Source organism: Ipomoea nil, unplaced genomic scaffold, assembly GCF_001879475.1.
Source record: "Ipomoea nil cultivar Tokyo-kokei standard unplaced genomic scaffold, Asagao_1.1 scaffold2845, whole genome shotgun sequence".
NCBI lineage: Eukaryota > Viridiplantae > Streptophyta > Magnoliopsida > Solanales > Convolvulaceae > Ipomoea > Ipomoea nil.
The window spans coordinates 5,675,547-5,689,068 of record NW_017619273.1 but is presented as its reverse complement, the minus strand read 5'-3'; the positions used below and the strand labels follow the sequence as shown (position 1 = coordinate 5,689,068).

Genomic DNA, 13,522 nt, shown 5'->3' with positions numbered 1-13,522 from the left:
CTAAAATTGATGGTAACCTGCTATCAGGTGAAATTGCATACATTTGGAGTGTTCAGTGACCTAATTGCACTTTTTTCGTTTAGTGGCCTAATTGCATTTTCAGGTTACGTTCAGTGGCCAATTTGAACCTTATTCCAAAAGTAAATAAGATTTCCTTTTACTTAGTTTAATTTGCCCACAAAAGTCAAAATTTCCTCGCACTCATACCTTAGCTCGACAGGATAGTGGATGGGTAAATCACTGTAACACAGTTACCCATTAGATAGGCAGACCAGTGCTTGGTGCTCACAAGGAGTCCACCACAATAATAGATTGGGTGAAACTCCTACACTGCGACTGATAAAGCTCGATTATGTGTCATTGTTTAAAATCTACCACCCAACAACCAAGTGAGCTACCCATGCTAGCTTGCTTTTACTTAGGTATGTACTTGTGTTGCTGTTCCAAGTGTTGCAAAAATCCTGTCTATCTAGGCACCGATTAATCGACGCCTAGGCGTCAGCCGCCTAGTGTATCATCATAATTGGTGGTCTAGGCGTCAGACCGGTTAGGTGGCGGACTAGGCCGCCTAGACTGCCTAGACTTCCTAGGCGTCGACTAGGCCTCCTAGGCACCGACTAGGTTGCCTAGTCGGCTGATTAGCTATTTTTCCCTTCTTTTTTAAATGAGTTATTTTACTCAAAGCGACATTATTTCGAGCGAAATAACCATAAATTGTTCAAACTCTACATGTTTTTAGGTTAATATTTAATATTTTAATATTAATTATTAAAGTATTAAATAGTATATAATTATCAAGTTTTTAAAAATTAAAAAAATGTAAACAAATTTTTAAAATAAAAAATAAAATAAAAATTACATGGACTCCTAGGCGCTAAGCGCTAGGCCCTCACCAAACGCTTGAGGAGCACCTAGCGACTTTTTCAATCATGCCTATTCCTATTTCCAAATTTAATAGAGTGGGATTACATTCATTTGCTCCAATTGTATGACAAATATCCTTCATATATATTTTAAAAAGAAACACTTAATCAGCACAGCTCACAGTGGGCTTATTGATCAGAGTGCAATTCAAGCTGCTGAAAAAGATGCAATGCAACTTTTAGACCAAAGTACGTAGAGGGTGAGGAAAGAATATAACTTTCTTTAAAGTAGAGGTTGAGGAAGAAGTTTGTATAGGAGGAACTAAGAAATTAAAAATAAAAAATAAAAAATTGCTACAATTGTAAAAATCTACTAACCAAAAAAATAAATAAAAAAAATCAGTGATTAGAGAGTCAAAGTAAATTACTCTTCAATGGCCTGACAATTGTTTGTTACCACAACATCAAAGGTGACACAATTATAGTTACTCCACTTTGTGAACTTTGTAGTCTCCACTTTTGATATCTGGATGAGAACATCACAACTTAACAATTGATGTTTAGTATACGTGTGTTAAGTTACATGAGTAGCAAAAGGGAAAAAAAATGGATAGAAACTATATATATATATATATATATATATATATATATATATATATAAACCTTAAACATTAACATGGCGCACCTTAAGTACACAAATCACCACGCACCTTAAGCACACAAACAAAGCACCTGGCCTTAAGAACACAAATCACTCACATTAAGTACATAAACTATGCACCTTAAGCACAAAACAAAGCACATTAAGTACATAATCCACGCACTTAAAATTTTAAAATGGCTCACATTAAGTACAAACACACGCACATTAAACACAAAACTCATGCACATTAAGCACAAATCTCACACATCTTAAACACAAAACCCACGCACTTTAAGTTTTACCAACTACTCACATTAAGCACAAAACCCACACACCTTAAGCACAAACTCATGCACATTAAGCACAAAACCCACACACCTTAAGCACAAACTCACACACCTTAAGCACAAAACCCATGCACCTTAAGCACAAATTTTACGCACTTTAAGTTTTAACAACTACTCAGATTAATTATAAGTACAAAATTCACGCACCTTAAGCACAAAACTTACGCACCTTAAATTTGACTTAGATGCAAAATTTATCAAATTGCCGCCGTGTTTTTTTTTTTTTTTTTTTTAATTTTGGTAATCATGGATCTTGATCTAAACAAGATCAGTGGCTCATATTAAACCCCACACCCGCACTAGAACCGACTTCTATATATATATATATATATATATATATATATATATATATATATATATATATATATATATATATATATATATATATATATATATATATATATATATATATACATTAGAAAATAAGAGTTCTATTGTAAAGTTTAGGATACAAAAGTTCTTTTGTTTTTGCTTGCAAAACACTCTAAATATGAAAAGAAAATGAGGTTCTATTTTGTGTATTGGAGACTTACTTTGCATCATAAATAATTAAAAGTGAATCAAGAAAATGAACAATTTGATGAAATTATTCTTGCTCACAATGCAAGTATTCCAAATATAAAATATTTTAAAAGTGAATGTGTAGATGTAACATATTTTCAAGTTATATCTAAAGTAAAAAAAGCAAGTCAGGGCACATATTATATATATGGTATAAGTCTGTATTTTTTGAAACATGGTATAAGTATAAACTATGAAAGAATTGCTTGTTTGTACTAATTAACTTGTTATTTTATTACTCAAAAAAAATGGTATATTATTATCTGAGTTAATTTTCAAAATAATGGTTTGATTAATATATTGTCATTTATCAATTATAGCATTTTATATGCGCGATGCATATAAATTCATGCACAATATTAAGATATTGATAAATATAAATAATTAAAAACTATAGTTCAAGTTATATATACACAAATAATATATATATATATATATATATATATATATATATATATATATATATATATATAAAAGAGCCAATAAAGTTAGGCCTATAACGGGAACTAAAAAATATTTGTCCAAATATTTGATTAAATGAATGGTTCAGATTATTTTGATTTTAGTATTTTTTTTATTTTCCTACTTTACCCTGTATCATTCTCTTCACTTGAATACCCTCGCTTTTCATTAGTATAAACTTTAGTAACGGAATATTCCTTTAGTTATATATTATTCTTAACTTACTCATTGATTTCTATAAGAAATGTCTTAAGTTCGAACCTCATCCCAATCAAAGTTTGCATAATTGTTGAACATATACTACGAATATGTCCGAGTGTGTTAAAAATACAATACAAAATTTAACATAAATTTTGGTCAAATAATTAGTCAGACTAAATACATAGCATTCAAAGTTGAGCATCAAAAATTACAAATAAGGAATCTTGAAAATCATTTTCTTGCATTTTTTTAAAAACAAATTTAGGTTAATTTTTTTCCTTTTTTTTCATTTAATTAACTTATTTTGATTATTTAAAACATCAAGACTCAATATTACAATTATGCCTAAAATGTAAAATATTGGTGGAAATATTATGAATAGAAGATGTTATAATACTTTTATCATTTTTTTTTCATCAAATGTTAACCTCCTTTAAATACATTTCCACCACTACTTTATTTTTGTTGTCACTCTATTGATCAGTTTGAAAACAAAAGTAATTTCATTTTAACCTACTTTTTTCAAAAACATTCTCAACACTACTATATCTTCTTTTTTACTCTATTCGGTCGAAAATAAAATACAAACTTCCACATTTCTCCTTTGTCAAATGTTAACATTTTCTATTCATAATATTTCCACCAATATTTTACAGTTTAGACTTGTTTGAATTTTATTTTATTTTTAAACCATAATTTAAAAAAAAATAGGTAAAATACTATTTTAGTAAATAACCAAAATCTTCCCTCCACTATTCAATTTTTACTCAATTGTATCCTCTATTCATTTGATATTTTTTTTAAAAAAAATCAATCACTTACAATGAAATGTGGTTAGCAAGCGTATATTAGGCATAAACTCAGTTGTACCAAAAAAATTAGGCATAAACTGAGCAACATTTGCAAGATTTTTAAGTAAACACCACTACTACATATGGGCAGTAGACAAGTGATTCCAAAAATACAAGTTATAGCTTCCTGCAAAAATAAAACCACAAAAAATCAGCCTACCATTTTGCATCAAAACCAAAATAAAAACCCCACCAAAAGAAAAAGCAGTATGTTGAATTACAACATAATCCAATAGCATCCTTATAGAATTAGTGCTTGAGGAGTTTGTCCATCTGGAGTTGTTCTCTGTGCATCTAAATGCTTCTAAACTTGGCCATTGTTCTGCACTTCATGTACTATTGCTTTATTTTCTTGGGTAGACTGCAAAGTAATTAGAAATAAGTGAATAACTATGAGCAAAATAAAAGAAAAACAAGTTTTACCCAAGTAGTAAGAAGAAGTTAATAAGCATGAAAATAAACATTATACCTGTTCAGTCTGCTATTATGACCTGACTTCTTTTACACTTTCAACGTAAATTACGTAATATCACATGCTTTCTTGAGAGATGTACCCCATCTTTAGTAAGCTCACCAACTCTTTTTCTTAGTTTCTTACTTTCAGGCCACTCATTTGCGCCTGCCATGGGCTTTATAGCATACGCATATGTCTGCAAGTAACTGTGTGTATTAGTAGCATGGATGAACATAATTAAAAATTGGGCCTTTACCATTCTTTAACCAAATGGCACTTATTGCATGCTTGCAAGGGATACCGGTAAAATCCCATTTTTTGCAAGAGCAAGTATTCTTACTTAAATCCACTATCAGTTGATCTCCATTCATGCATTTTATCTCAAATAAAAGATCATCACACTGATAACCTAAATAACTACCTGCAGCTCTTTCATTTTGCTCAATCTTGGTAATAATAGATGGACAAATTGGCCAGTCCATTTTGCACCTTGCATTCTGCTTGCATACAACCTTGTCATCAACTGCTTTCTTAACAACTCAAGGCAAGTTATTAGAGGATTGTCCCTAGCTTCTAATATCATGGAATTATAACATTCACAGGTGTTGACTAACATATCACAATGGGCAGAACACATTTCAAAGGAGACAAGTCAGACAATTGGTCACCATTTTTTCACCTCAAGAACAAAAGACATAATACAAGTAAAAATGTCATGCATGCAACAAAGCATTAATTAACTTACAACTGATAATTCTCATATACGAACAAATTATCCAAATAAATCAACCCAAATGGCCAAATGCAACAATTATTTCAACTAATTATTTTTCACAATACGCAAATCAAACTCAAGCGTTCATACCGTAGCCTATTCTGTTGCGACTTGCGATTGCCAAGCCCTAGCCTGAAATCCACCACAGCTCTCTTTCAATTTTGTTGCATTGTTGAGATTCTAGATTCTAGGGTTATCCCTTTTCTTGCGTAGAAGGAAAGTGGATAACTAGATATTACTGCTTTGCCCTCCAATTTCACGAAAGTTTCACAGAAAAATAAACAGAGGACTATATAAAGTAGTTCTAGATAAGTTGGAGGAATATTAGAGGTAGGCTTGAGGACCAAAGCTGGTAGCTCCTCAAACTTAGAGCCGTCTTAGAGGACCTTTAGTGGAATTTACTCACTTTATTGGTTTACACAATTACACCATTTTTCCTACAATGAAAAAGTAGCAAATTCATAACATTACATGCCAAGTATGCATTTTTGTGCAATTGTTACTACATAATAGTATTCATATCAATTGCTCACTCCACCAAAATATAGAAACCTCCTTGTCCATGATGCAAAGCTCAGAATGAATATGGGAATCTGGGGCAACGCCCAGTCCCTCAAGGAACAAAATGCAGAGAAGAAATTTAAAACAAGAATGAAATGGAAAGCTGCTGGCGGTTTTTGGATTTTTAAGCCAATTAGATGGGAATGGAGAGGGTGAAGGCCTACAATTGATTAGTAAGCCCTGAACATATTACTCCTTGTTCAACACTTTGGGAACTTTGATGTAAGGCTCCTCATAGCTTGGCACAGCAGCTATCATGGCTTCCCTGTTGAATAAAATTTATATTTGTATTAGAACAAGAAAACATGCAATGCACTCAAAAATGAGAAATAAAATTGATAATACCTATTTTCAAAAATTTCAGGAAAATCATCTCGCAAGTTGTCACCTTCAGTATCTGTAGTAGATGGAGAAGAATATAGATATTTATATTGATTAAGTTCAAAGATGTATTCCTATTATATGAACAGAAGAATGTGTTACTTGACAGAAGAAAAGAGCAAAACTGCAAGAGCATCAAACACCCACCCCCAAATTAAGGGAAGGAAAAGAAAATCGGCAATTGCATGGATAACAAACAAATTTGAAGATCAAAATATGAGTTTTCATTTTAAGTTCAGGAACAGTTCAAAACAATATTTTGGCCCAAGTATCAATCAGTTCAATCTAATGTCCAGAAAGATTTATATAATTTAACATTGCATAGGACTCCTCTTTGAGCCATCTTTCCAACCAAAAGAACATGTAGAATCGTAGATTATATCCAAAATATAACAGGACAGACTAATAGCTTCTACATGGGGATTTAGAAAAAGTAAACATGGAACAACCTCCTGGGTTTGTTGCTCAAGGGGAGAGTGACGTGGTTTGTAAACTCAAACGTTCTTATCTATGGCCTAAAACAATCTCCTTGTGCTTGGTTTGGAAAGTTCAACGAAGTAGTTCAAAATTTTGGTTTGAATCAGAGCAAAGTCAACTATTCCATGTTTTATAGACATCAACAAGGTAAGAGCATTTATCTTGTCGTATACGTTGATGATATTATTATTACAGAATATGATGTTGAAGGAATTGTTGAAACAACACCTATTCCAACATTTTGAAACCAAAGATTTCGAAAGATTAAAATACTTTTAACAAGCTTGGTGCATATGATACACATGCTCCAACTTGAGGGGGAGTGTTGTAACACAAAAGGTTGTGTTTGTAGGGTTGTATCTGTCTGAGAATGTGTTCCTAAAGAAAGGTCACATTGCCTCTATACATATACATATATCTATGTGTGTGTGTGTTTTGTTTTTTCATTGAGACATAAAAAAAATATACAACATATTGTTCTCTTCTTTTTATACAGTCTTAAGCATTTAAATTACCTGCCCTAATAGCTGGCTCAATACTTTGAAGATCTACGGCTTGAAGTTGACCAAACCTGCACAAGAAACCACAATTTTTAACAAAAAGTAAACTGAAAGCAACACCAATGATGTTTGTCGTAAAAAATAGCCTCTGGAAAAATCTAATGAAGGTATTATAACTTGGAACAGAAGTATGGAACAAACATCTCCTATCTCAAGCAATTTGAAATGCAAAGATACCAACAGCTATGCAATATGATTTTAATTTGTAAACAACTAAAGTAATGGACAGAAATAATCAGTGACAGTATATATGTTAGAGCTGGTCAACTAGGAAATGACAAAGATGAAAAACAAATTTCAGATTTTCTATGATTTAAGCTAACCAAATGGACTACATTAAAGGCATGTGGCTCAGTAAAACAAATGAAACAAAAAGAGATAAGGCAATCTGAGTGTTTGAACAGTTTTTAGGGGTCCATCATACAGAAATTCACATTTTGTCAGTACATAGTCGAATGAAGCTAAACACTTCGTGTTACTCTTCTATAACCCAAAATAGATCAAAAGCAGAAATCCAATCACTGCCTTCAACAATACGAATTCATGGCCTTTCAATTAACCTCACAGGCTCACACAGAGGTATTTCAATTTAGACTTCAGGAATTGATAGTTCTCCGAAATCCATTAATTCTAAGGTGCAAACTTAATAGATAGTGCTTCCTCTAGCTATCTATGAACAATCCAGTTAATATATTTGTTCAAATCAGCTCAAGAAACAAGTGTACTTGGGCTTTGGTAGATTACCAGACTAGAAGCTTATTAACATGTGATTTCATTCAAGAAACAGAACAGAAAGAAAAAAAATTTGTACCCAAAAATTAAATTAGACGCAGAGCATAAACATGCACATTACACCCATCAATCATATAAAGAGACATACACACAAACATATAGAGGGAGACAGAGAGAAACCAGTCTATCACTTGTCGAATTTTTAGACCGAATTCTTCAACCTACAAAAACGAAAAAGGAAATTCATAGTTTCAGCACATAATTTTCCCTGAAAAATCTGGGAAATTTGTATGAATATACCTCAGTTGGGGTGAGAGAAATCCGAGCTGTTTCGGCCAAACGAGGGACATCAGGGGGCTGAAGAGCACTATTCGCTTTCGTGGAGTAGCTCCGGCGGGGCACCTGCCTCAACCCGAATGGCTGTGTCCGAAAAACAATTCGTATCCGGTTGAAGGTAGCAGCAGTTGCCATTGTTGGACACAGAGAAAGCAATGTTCTACTTCCCATTGTTGTTATTACAGTGTTTCTTAAGACGATTATCCAGATTGATGAATTTGGAGCCGTCGAAATAATCCGACCATACAGGGGAGGCCAGCCCACCAAAAATATAATAATTAAAAAATAATAATAATAATAATAGAACAGTGACAAACTGACAATTTGTAAATAAGCATATAAATATAAGGAAAATACTACGTGTACCTGAGACTCTTGCGATAGACCGAGAGTGCGTCAGTGTGACTGTGCGAGCTGCAAGCTGCGATGAAGATGGCGATTGATCACTGGAGTCTGACGACAGCGTCTGGCGTATGGTCGTTGCGAGTGGCTAAATGGAGTGAGTGCTGACTACTGTAGCATGCTGCCTGTAGAGTGTAGACTGTAGTACTGTTGGCTATGGCAGAATGGTGGTGTGCGATCACTGTGGTAGACGGCACCGTGGCGGATAGCGGACTGGCGGTGTGCCGGCTCTAGGCCTCTGGGGAGTGCGTGAAGTGGAGAAGCATTAAAGCCCTGAAAGTTTAGGGTTGGGGATTTGGGGAGGTTTTTGCACTTTTGGTCCCTGTATTGGCAATAGCAGAATTGATCCACGACTTTTGAACCTTGCAATTTTAATCCACGATTATTAATTTTTTTGTAAAAATGGTTCATCCGGCCACTTTTCCGTCAAAATTTCACCGAAAAAAAAAAAAAAAATTCTCCATTTTTAACCGGGCTAAAATTGACATTTTACTTATCTCAAAAAAAAAAAAAAAAAAAAATATATATATATATATATATATATATATATATATATATATATATATATATATATATATATATATATATATACTAGTATTTCTCATGCGCGTTGCGCAAAAAATAAGTGCCCAATATTAATATTTTATATTAAAATTTTAAATTTATTTAGATTTTAGATAATAATAATAATAATAATAATAATAATACTAATACTAATAATAATAATATACACATTATATATTGAGGCTATATGTTAATTATTTCTTAAAATATAAATATTAAATAATAATATACACATTATATATTGAGGCTATATGTTAATTATTTCTTAAAATATAAATATTAAATAATAATATACACATTATATATTGAGGCTATATGTTAGTTATTTCTTAAAATATAAATATTAAATAATGTGTATATTATTATTATTATTATTATTATTATTATTGAAAATAAGAAAAATATATGGTGGATGCATGTGCATGGTAGTAATAGTGGAAAAGATAACGGAAGTTATAACGGTAGGGGTATATTTGTCCAAAATATTATATAGTACAACATTTATAGCATAATGTATCATAAAATTTAACGAAAAAAACGGACATAAATGAAGGATATAACCTTCATCCACACTTATTATGTTTTTAGATATATATATATATATATATATATATATATATATATATATATATATATATATATATATATATATATATATATATATATATATATATATATATATATATATATATATATGCGATTGCATTTGAGAATCTCCGCCGCTTCTCTCGCCGAAAATCTATACAGCGAAGCTTTTCCGATGTCTTCGAATGATCCGGCAGGCGTGCTGGCTCCGCCTCCAATGCTACTGTCGGATAACCCAACTAGCCCGGGGAACGCTACGGCCGCTCCACCGGTTACTGACAGCCCTGCCTGCTCCAGGAACTCCGCCGCCTGGGGCAGTAGTATGTAACCCAGTAATATTGTATGTAGTCAAATGTCAATTTTTTTTTTATTATTTTTTGAGATAAGTAAAATGTCAATTTTAGCCCTGTTAAAAATAGAGAATTTTTTTTCCGGTGGAATTTTGACAGAAAAGTGGCCGGAAGGACCATTTTTGCAAAAAAAATCAATAGTCGTGGACTAAAATTGCAAGGTTCAAAAGTCGTGAATCAATTCTGCTAGTGCCACTATAGTCGTGAGACCAAAAGTGCAAAAAAAAACTCGGGATTTGGGGGTTATGGAATTGGTAGCTTTGGAAATTAGATTTGGGGGAAATTAAGAGGTAAACATGTCATTTTAGACTTAATTGCATGAATTTGTGTAGTTTAGGGACTTAATTGTATTTTTTTTTTTAAAGTTCAGCGGCCTATTTGGCCATTATTCCAATAAAAAATAAAGGAAATGGAAATTATCATATTAACCTTGAGCATCTGGCAACATAAGCTATTATCTAAGGCTGGGAAAGAGGTCATGTTGAAAAGCATAGGTCTCAATGTCAGTGTTTTTGCTTCCTCTTCGGATCTGCAACTCGATTGAGAAAATTCTTAATCGTTACTGGTGGGGCGGTAGCGGTACAACGGCAAAGGGGATACACAGGCTTAGCTGGCCTCGTTTGTGTGTTCCGAAGGATCGTGGCGGATTGGGATTCAAACGAATTCATCAGTTCAATGAAGCACTATTAGCTAAGCAGGGTTGGCGGCTAATGATTCATCCCGGTTCGTTAGTAGCCAGACTTCTCAAGGCTAAGTATTACCCACGATGTGATTTCATGGGGGCTCAAGTAGGCGGTAATCCAAGCTACATCTGGCGTAGCATCGTAGCAGGTCAAAGGATCATTCGGTTGGGGGTGGCACGACGCATTGGCAATGGTAAAGACACGAAGATTTGGAGTTGGCCTTGGTTAGCAGATAATACAAATCCTTCGCTTCTTACCCCGTGTGTGGATGCACTCCGGGATGCCACAGTAAGTGGTTTCCTCAATAATCAAGGGGGCTGGGATTTAGAGTTACTGACAGACATCTTTGAAGAAGCCGATGTTCGTCGTATCACAGCTACTCCAGTTGCTATGCATTTGAGCGATTCTTGGAGATGGCTGTGGGACATTAAAGGCATGTACTCTGTGAGACATGGATACAGACTCATCACTGAAGAGTTGGACGCTGGGATTTCGACTCCATATCTCACTGTTTGGGGGAATTTGTGGAAATTGTCAATTCCCTCGAAGGTACGACATCTACTGTGGAGGTGTGCTTGGGGGATTTTGCCTGTGCGGGAGCTGTTGGCTACAAAACGAGTGTGGATTGGTGGTGGCTGTCTGTTATGTGGGTATCACCGTGAAACTCAAGAGCACTTATTCTGTGAGTGTGCGATTGCTCAGCAAGTATGGGGCAATGGGGATGTGTTACAAAGAAGGTCGCTTCCTGGTTTTATGAATGATATTCTAGGAGCATCATGTCCGAGATTGGTTATTCGACTAGCGGCCATCATCTGGTCGATTTGGACAGCGCGGAACAACTGAGTCTGGCGTAATGAAAGTTGGTCGATAGAAAAGCTCCGGGAGAATGTGTCGTCGCTTCAAGCTGCGTGGCATGAATCACGAAAGGTGGCTAATCGTATACAAGCCGGCAGTGCTAGAACGGTTCGTTGGTTTCCACCGCCACGCTACTGGCTATAATGTAATGTGGACGTCGTGGTATTCAATGACGGTGTAGGCTTCGGGGCGGTCCTTCGTGATCACGACGACACCTTTGTGGCAGCGAAGAGCGGACGCTTGGGATGTGATCGCGATCCGTTTATGGCCGAAGCAAGTGCAGTCAAGGCGGCCTTGGAATGGTTATGTGAGATCGGTCGGAATAATATTATTGTGGAAACCGATCCTTTATTATTTTGTAATGCTTTTAATTCTTTGCGTTCAGATTATTCTTGTGTAGATTTGGTAATTAAGCAATGTGTTATGATTGCTAGGGCTTTAGGGAACATTCATGTTCACCATGTCAAGAGGTCAGCGAATATAGTGGCTCATGCACTCGCTCGGGCAACTAATTCTATGTCTGTCCTGGGATCGTGGTCTGTGATCCCTCCTGCATGTATTTCTGAGTTGTTAAATCATTAATGAAGTTTGTTGTTTCAAAAAAAAAAAAAAAACACACAAAAGGTTACTTATGATTAAATTGAGTAAAATTATTATAGTCCAGAACTATATTGGATATTAACTCAATAGATAATTAATCAAAATATCACACTCAAACATAAAGTTAAACTAGTATTTGGCCCATGCGATGCACGGACAAAAATTTATAAGTATTGTTGTAATGTTATGATACGAAGCATAATTAATTTTATTAAAAATGTAAGTATAGTTATACATTGTAATATTTAAATGTTAAGACAATATATGACAAGAAATTCATTCATATTGCCAACCTCATTTGCAATAATGATCTTACAAAGTTAAACGGACAGAGAAAGATCCGGACTACCTCGTGGTTTACACAAAAAAAAAAAAAATAATGATCTTACAAATCTATTAATATGCGTTCACACTTAGGCGGTAAAATTGTTTCCCTACTTAATTTTACTTTACCTAACTTTCATTGTAAATAAATTATTAAAAAACTAATCAAAATTACAAACTATTAAAAAGTTAATACACACACACACACACACACACACACACACACACACACACACACACACACACACACACACACACACACACACACACATATATATATATATATATATATATATATATATATATATATATATATATATATATAAAGATTTATGATGATTATGAAGTTTCTAAACCCTTGATATTCCATAACTCTCAAATGCACCAAATGGAGGGAAAAAATTTTCACTTTGATTCTGCTATATAGAGATATATATAGAGATTATTGTCTACAATTCGGTCAAAAAATCATTGTCTAAAACATCAAATATGAAGTCTTAAACATATGAAAGTTTAAACTTAAACATATAAAAATATAGTTAATCTTAACTCGAAGATTCAAATCGCACATTAGCAATTCAGACTTGACCAAAAAATTACATCAAAGCACAATATATATATATATATATATATATATATATATATATATATATATATATATATAAATTAAGCACATTAATATGAAGGATCATGTAATCTAAAAAAAAAAAAATCTATAATATTTACTAGTCCTAAGTTCCTAACACACAATTACACATAATTTGAACAGAAAATGCAGAAAATAACTTGAATTGTAGCAGTAAAGAGGTTGAACTTCTACAAATCAAATACAATATAGTAATAATATATAGTATATAACAAATTAACATACATGGCCTATTAGCTCAGTTGGTTAGAGCGTCGTGCTAATAACGCGAAGGTCGCAGGTTCGAGACCTGCATGGGCCAATTTTTAT

At 33.6% G+C, this 13,522-nt stretch overlaps 1 protein-coding gene and 1 non-coding gene across 2 annotated transcripts; one reads left to right on the top strand and one right to left on the bottom strand.

Annotated features, from left to right (window-relative positions):
* Positions 1-5,544: 5,544 nt before the first annotated feature.
* On the bottom strand, positions 5,545-8,876 carry LOC109160035 (glutamyl-tRNA(Gln) amidotransferase subunit C, chloroplastic/mitochondrial). Its single transcript, XM_019308146.1, has 6 exons — positions 8,571-8,876; positions 8,169-8,394; positions 8,049-8,089; positions 7,092-7,147; positions 6,064-6,115; positions 5,545-5,983 (listed from the first exon to the last, which is right to left on the bottom strand). The coding sequence occupies exons 2-6, from the start codon at positions 8,373-8,375 to the stop codon at positions 5,908-5,910; spliced, it is 432 nt and encodes a 143-aa protein (XP_019163691.1). The 5' UTR covers positions 8,376-8,394; positions 8,571-8,876; the 3' UTR covers positions 5,545-5,907.
* Positions 8,877-13,440: 4,564 nt separating this feature from the next.
* TRNAI-AAU lies at positions 13,441-13,514 on the top strand. Its single transcript has one exon. It is a non-coding gene; the product is annotated as a tRNA-Ile (tRNA).
* The last annotated feature ends 8 nt before the right edge of the window (positions 13,515-13,522 follow it).

Coding starts and splice junctions, on each gene's coding strand:
- LOC109160035 (XM_019308146.1), bottom strand. CDS start 8,375: ATGGGAAGTAGAACATTGCTTTCTCTGTGTCCAACAATGGCAACTGCT. Junction 8,090..8,168: donor TTTCTCTCACCCCAACTGAG/GTATATTCATAC, acceptor TCGTTTTTGTAG/GTTGAAGAATTCGGTCTAAA. Junction 5,984..6,063: donor CCTGAAATTTTTGAAAATAG/GTATTATCAATT, acceptor TTTATTCAACAG/GGAAGCCATGATAGCTGCTG.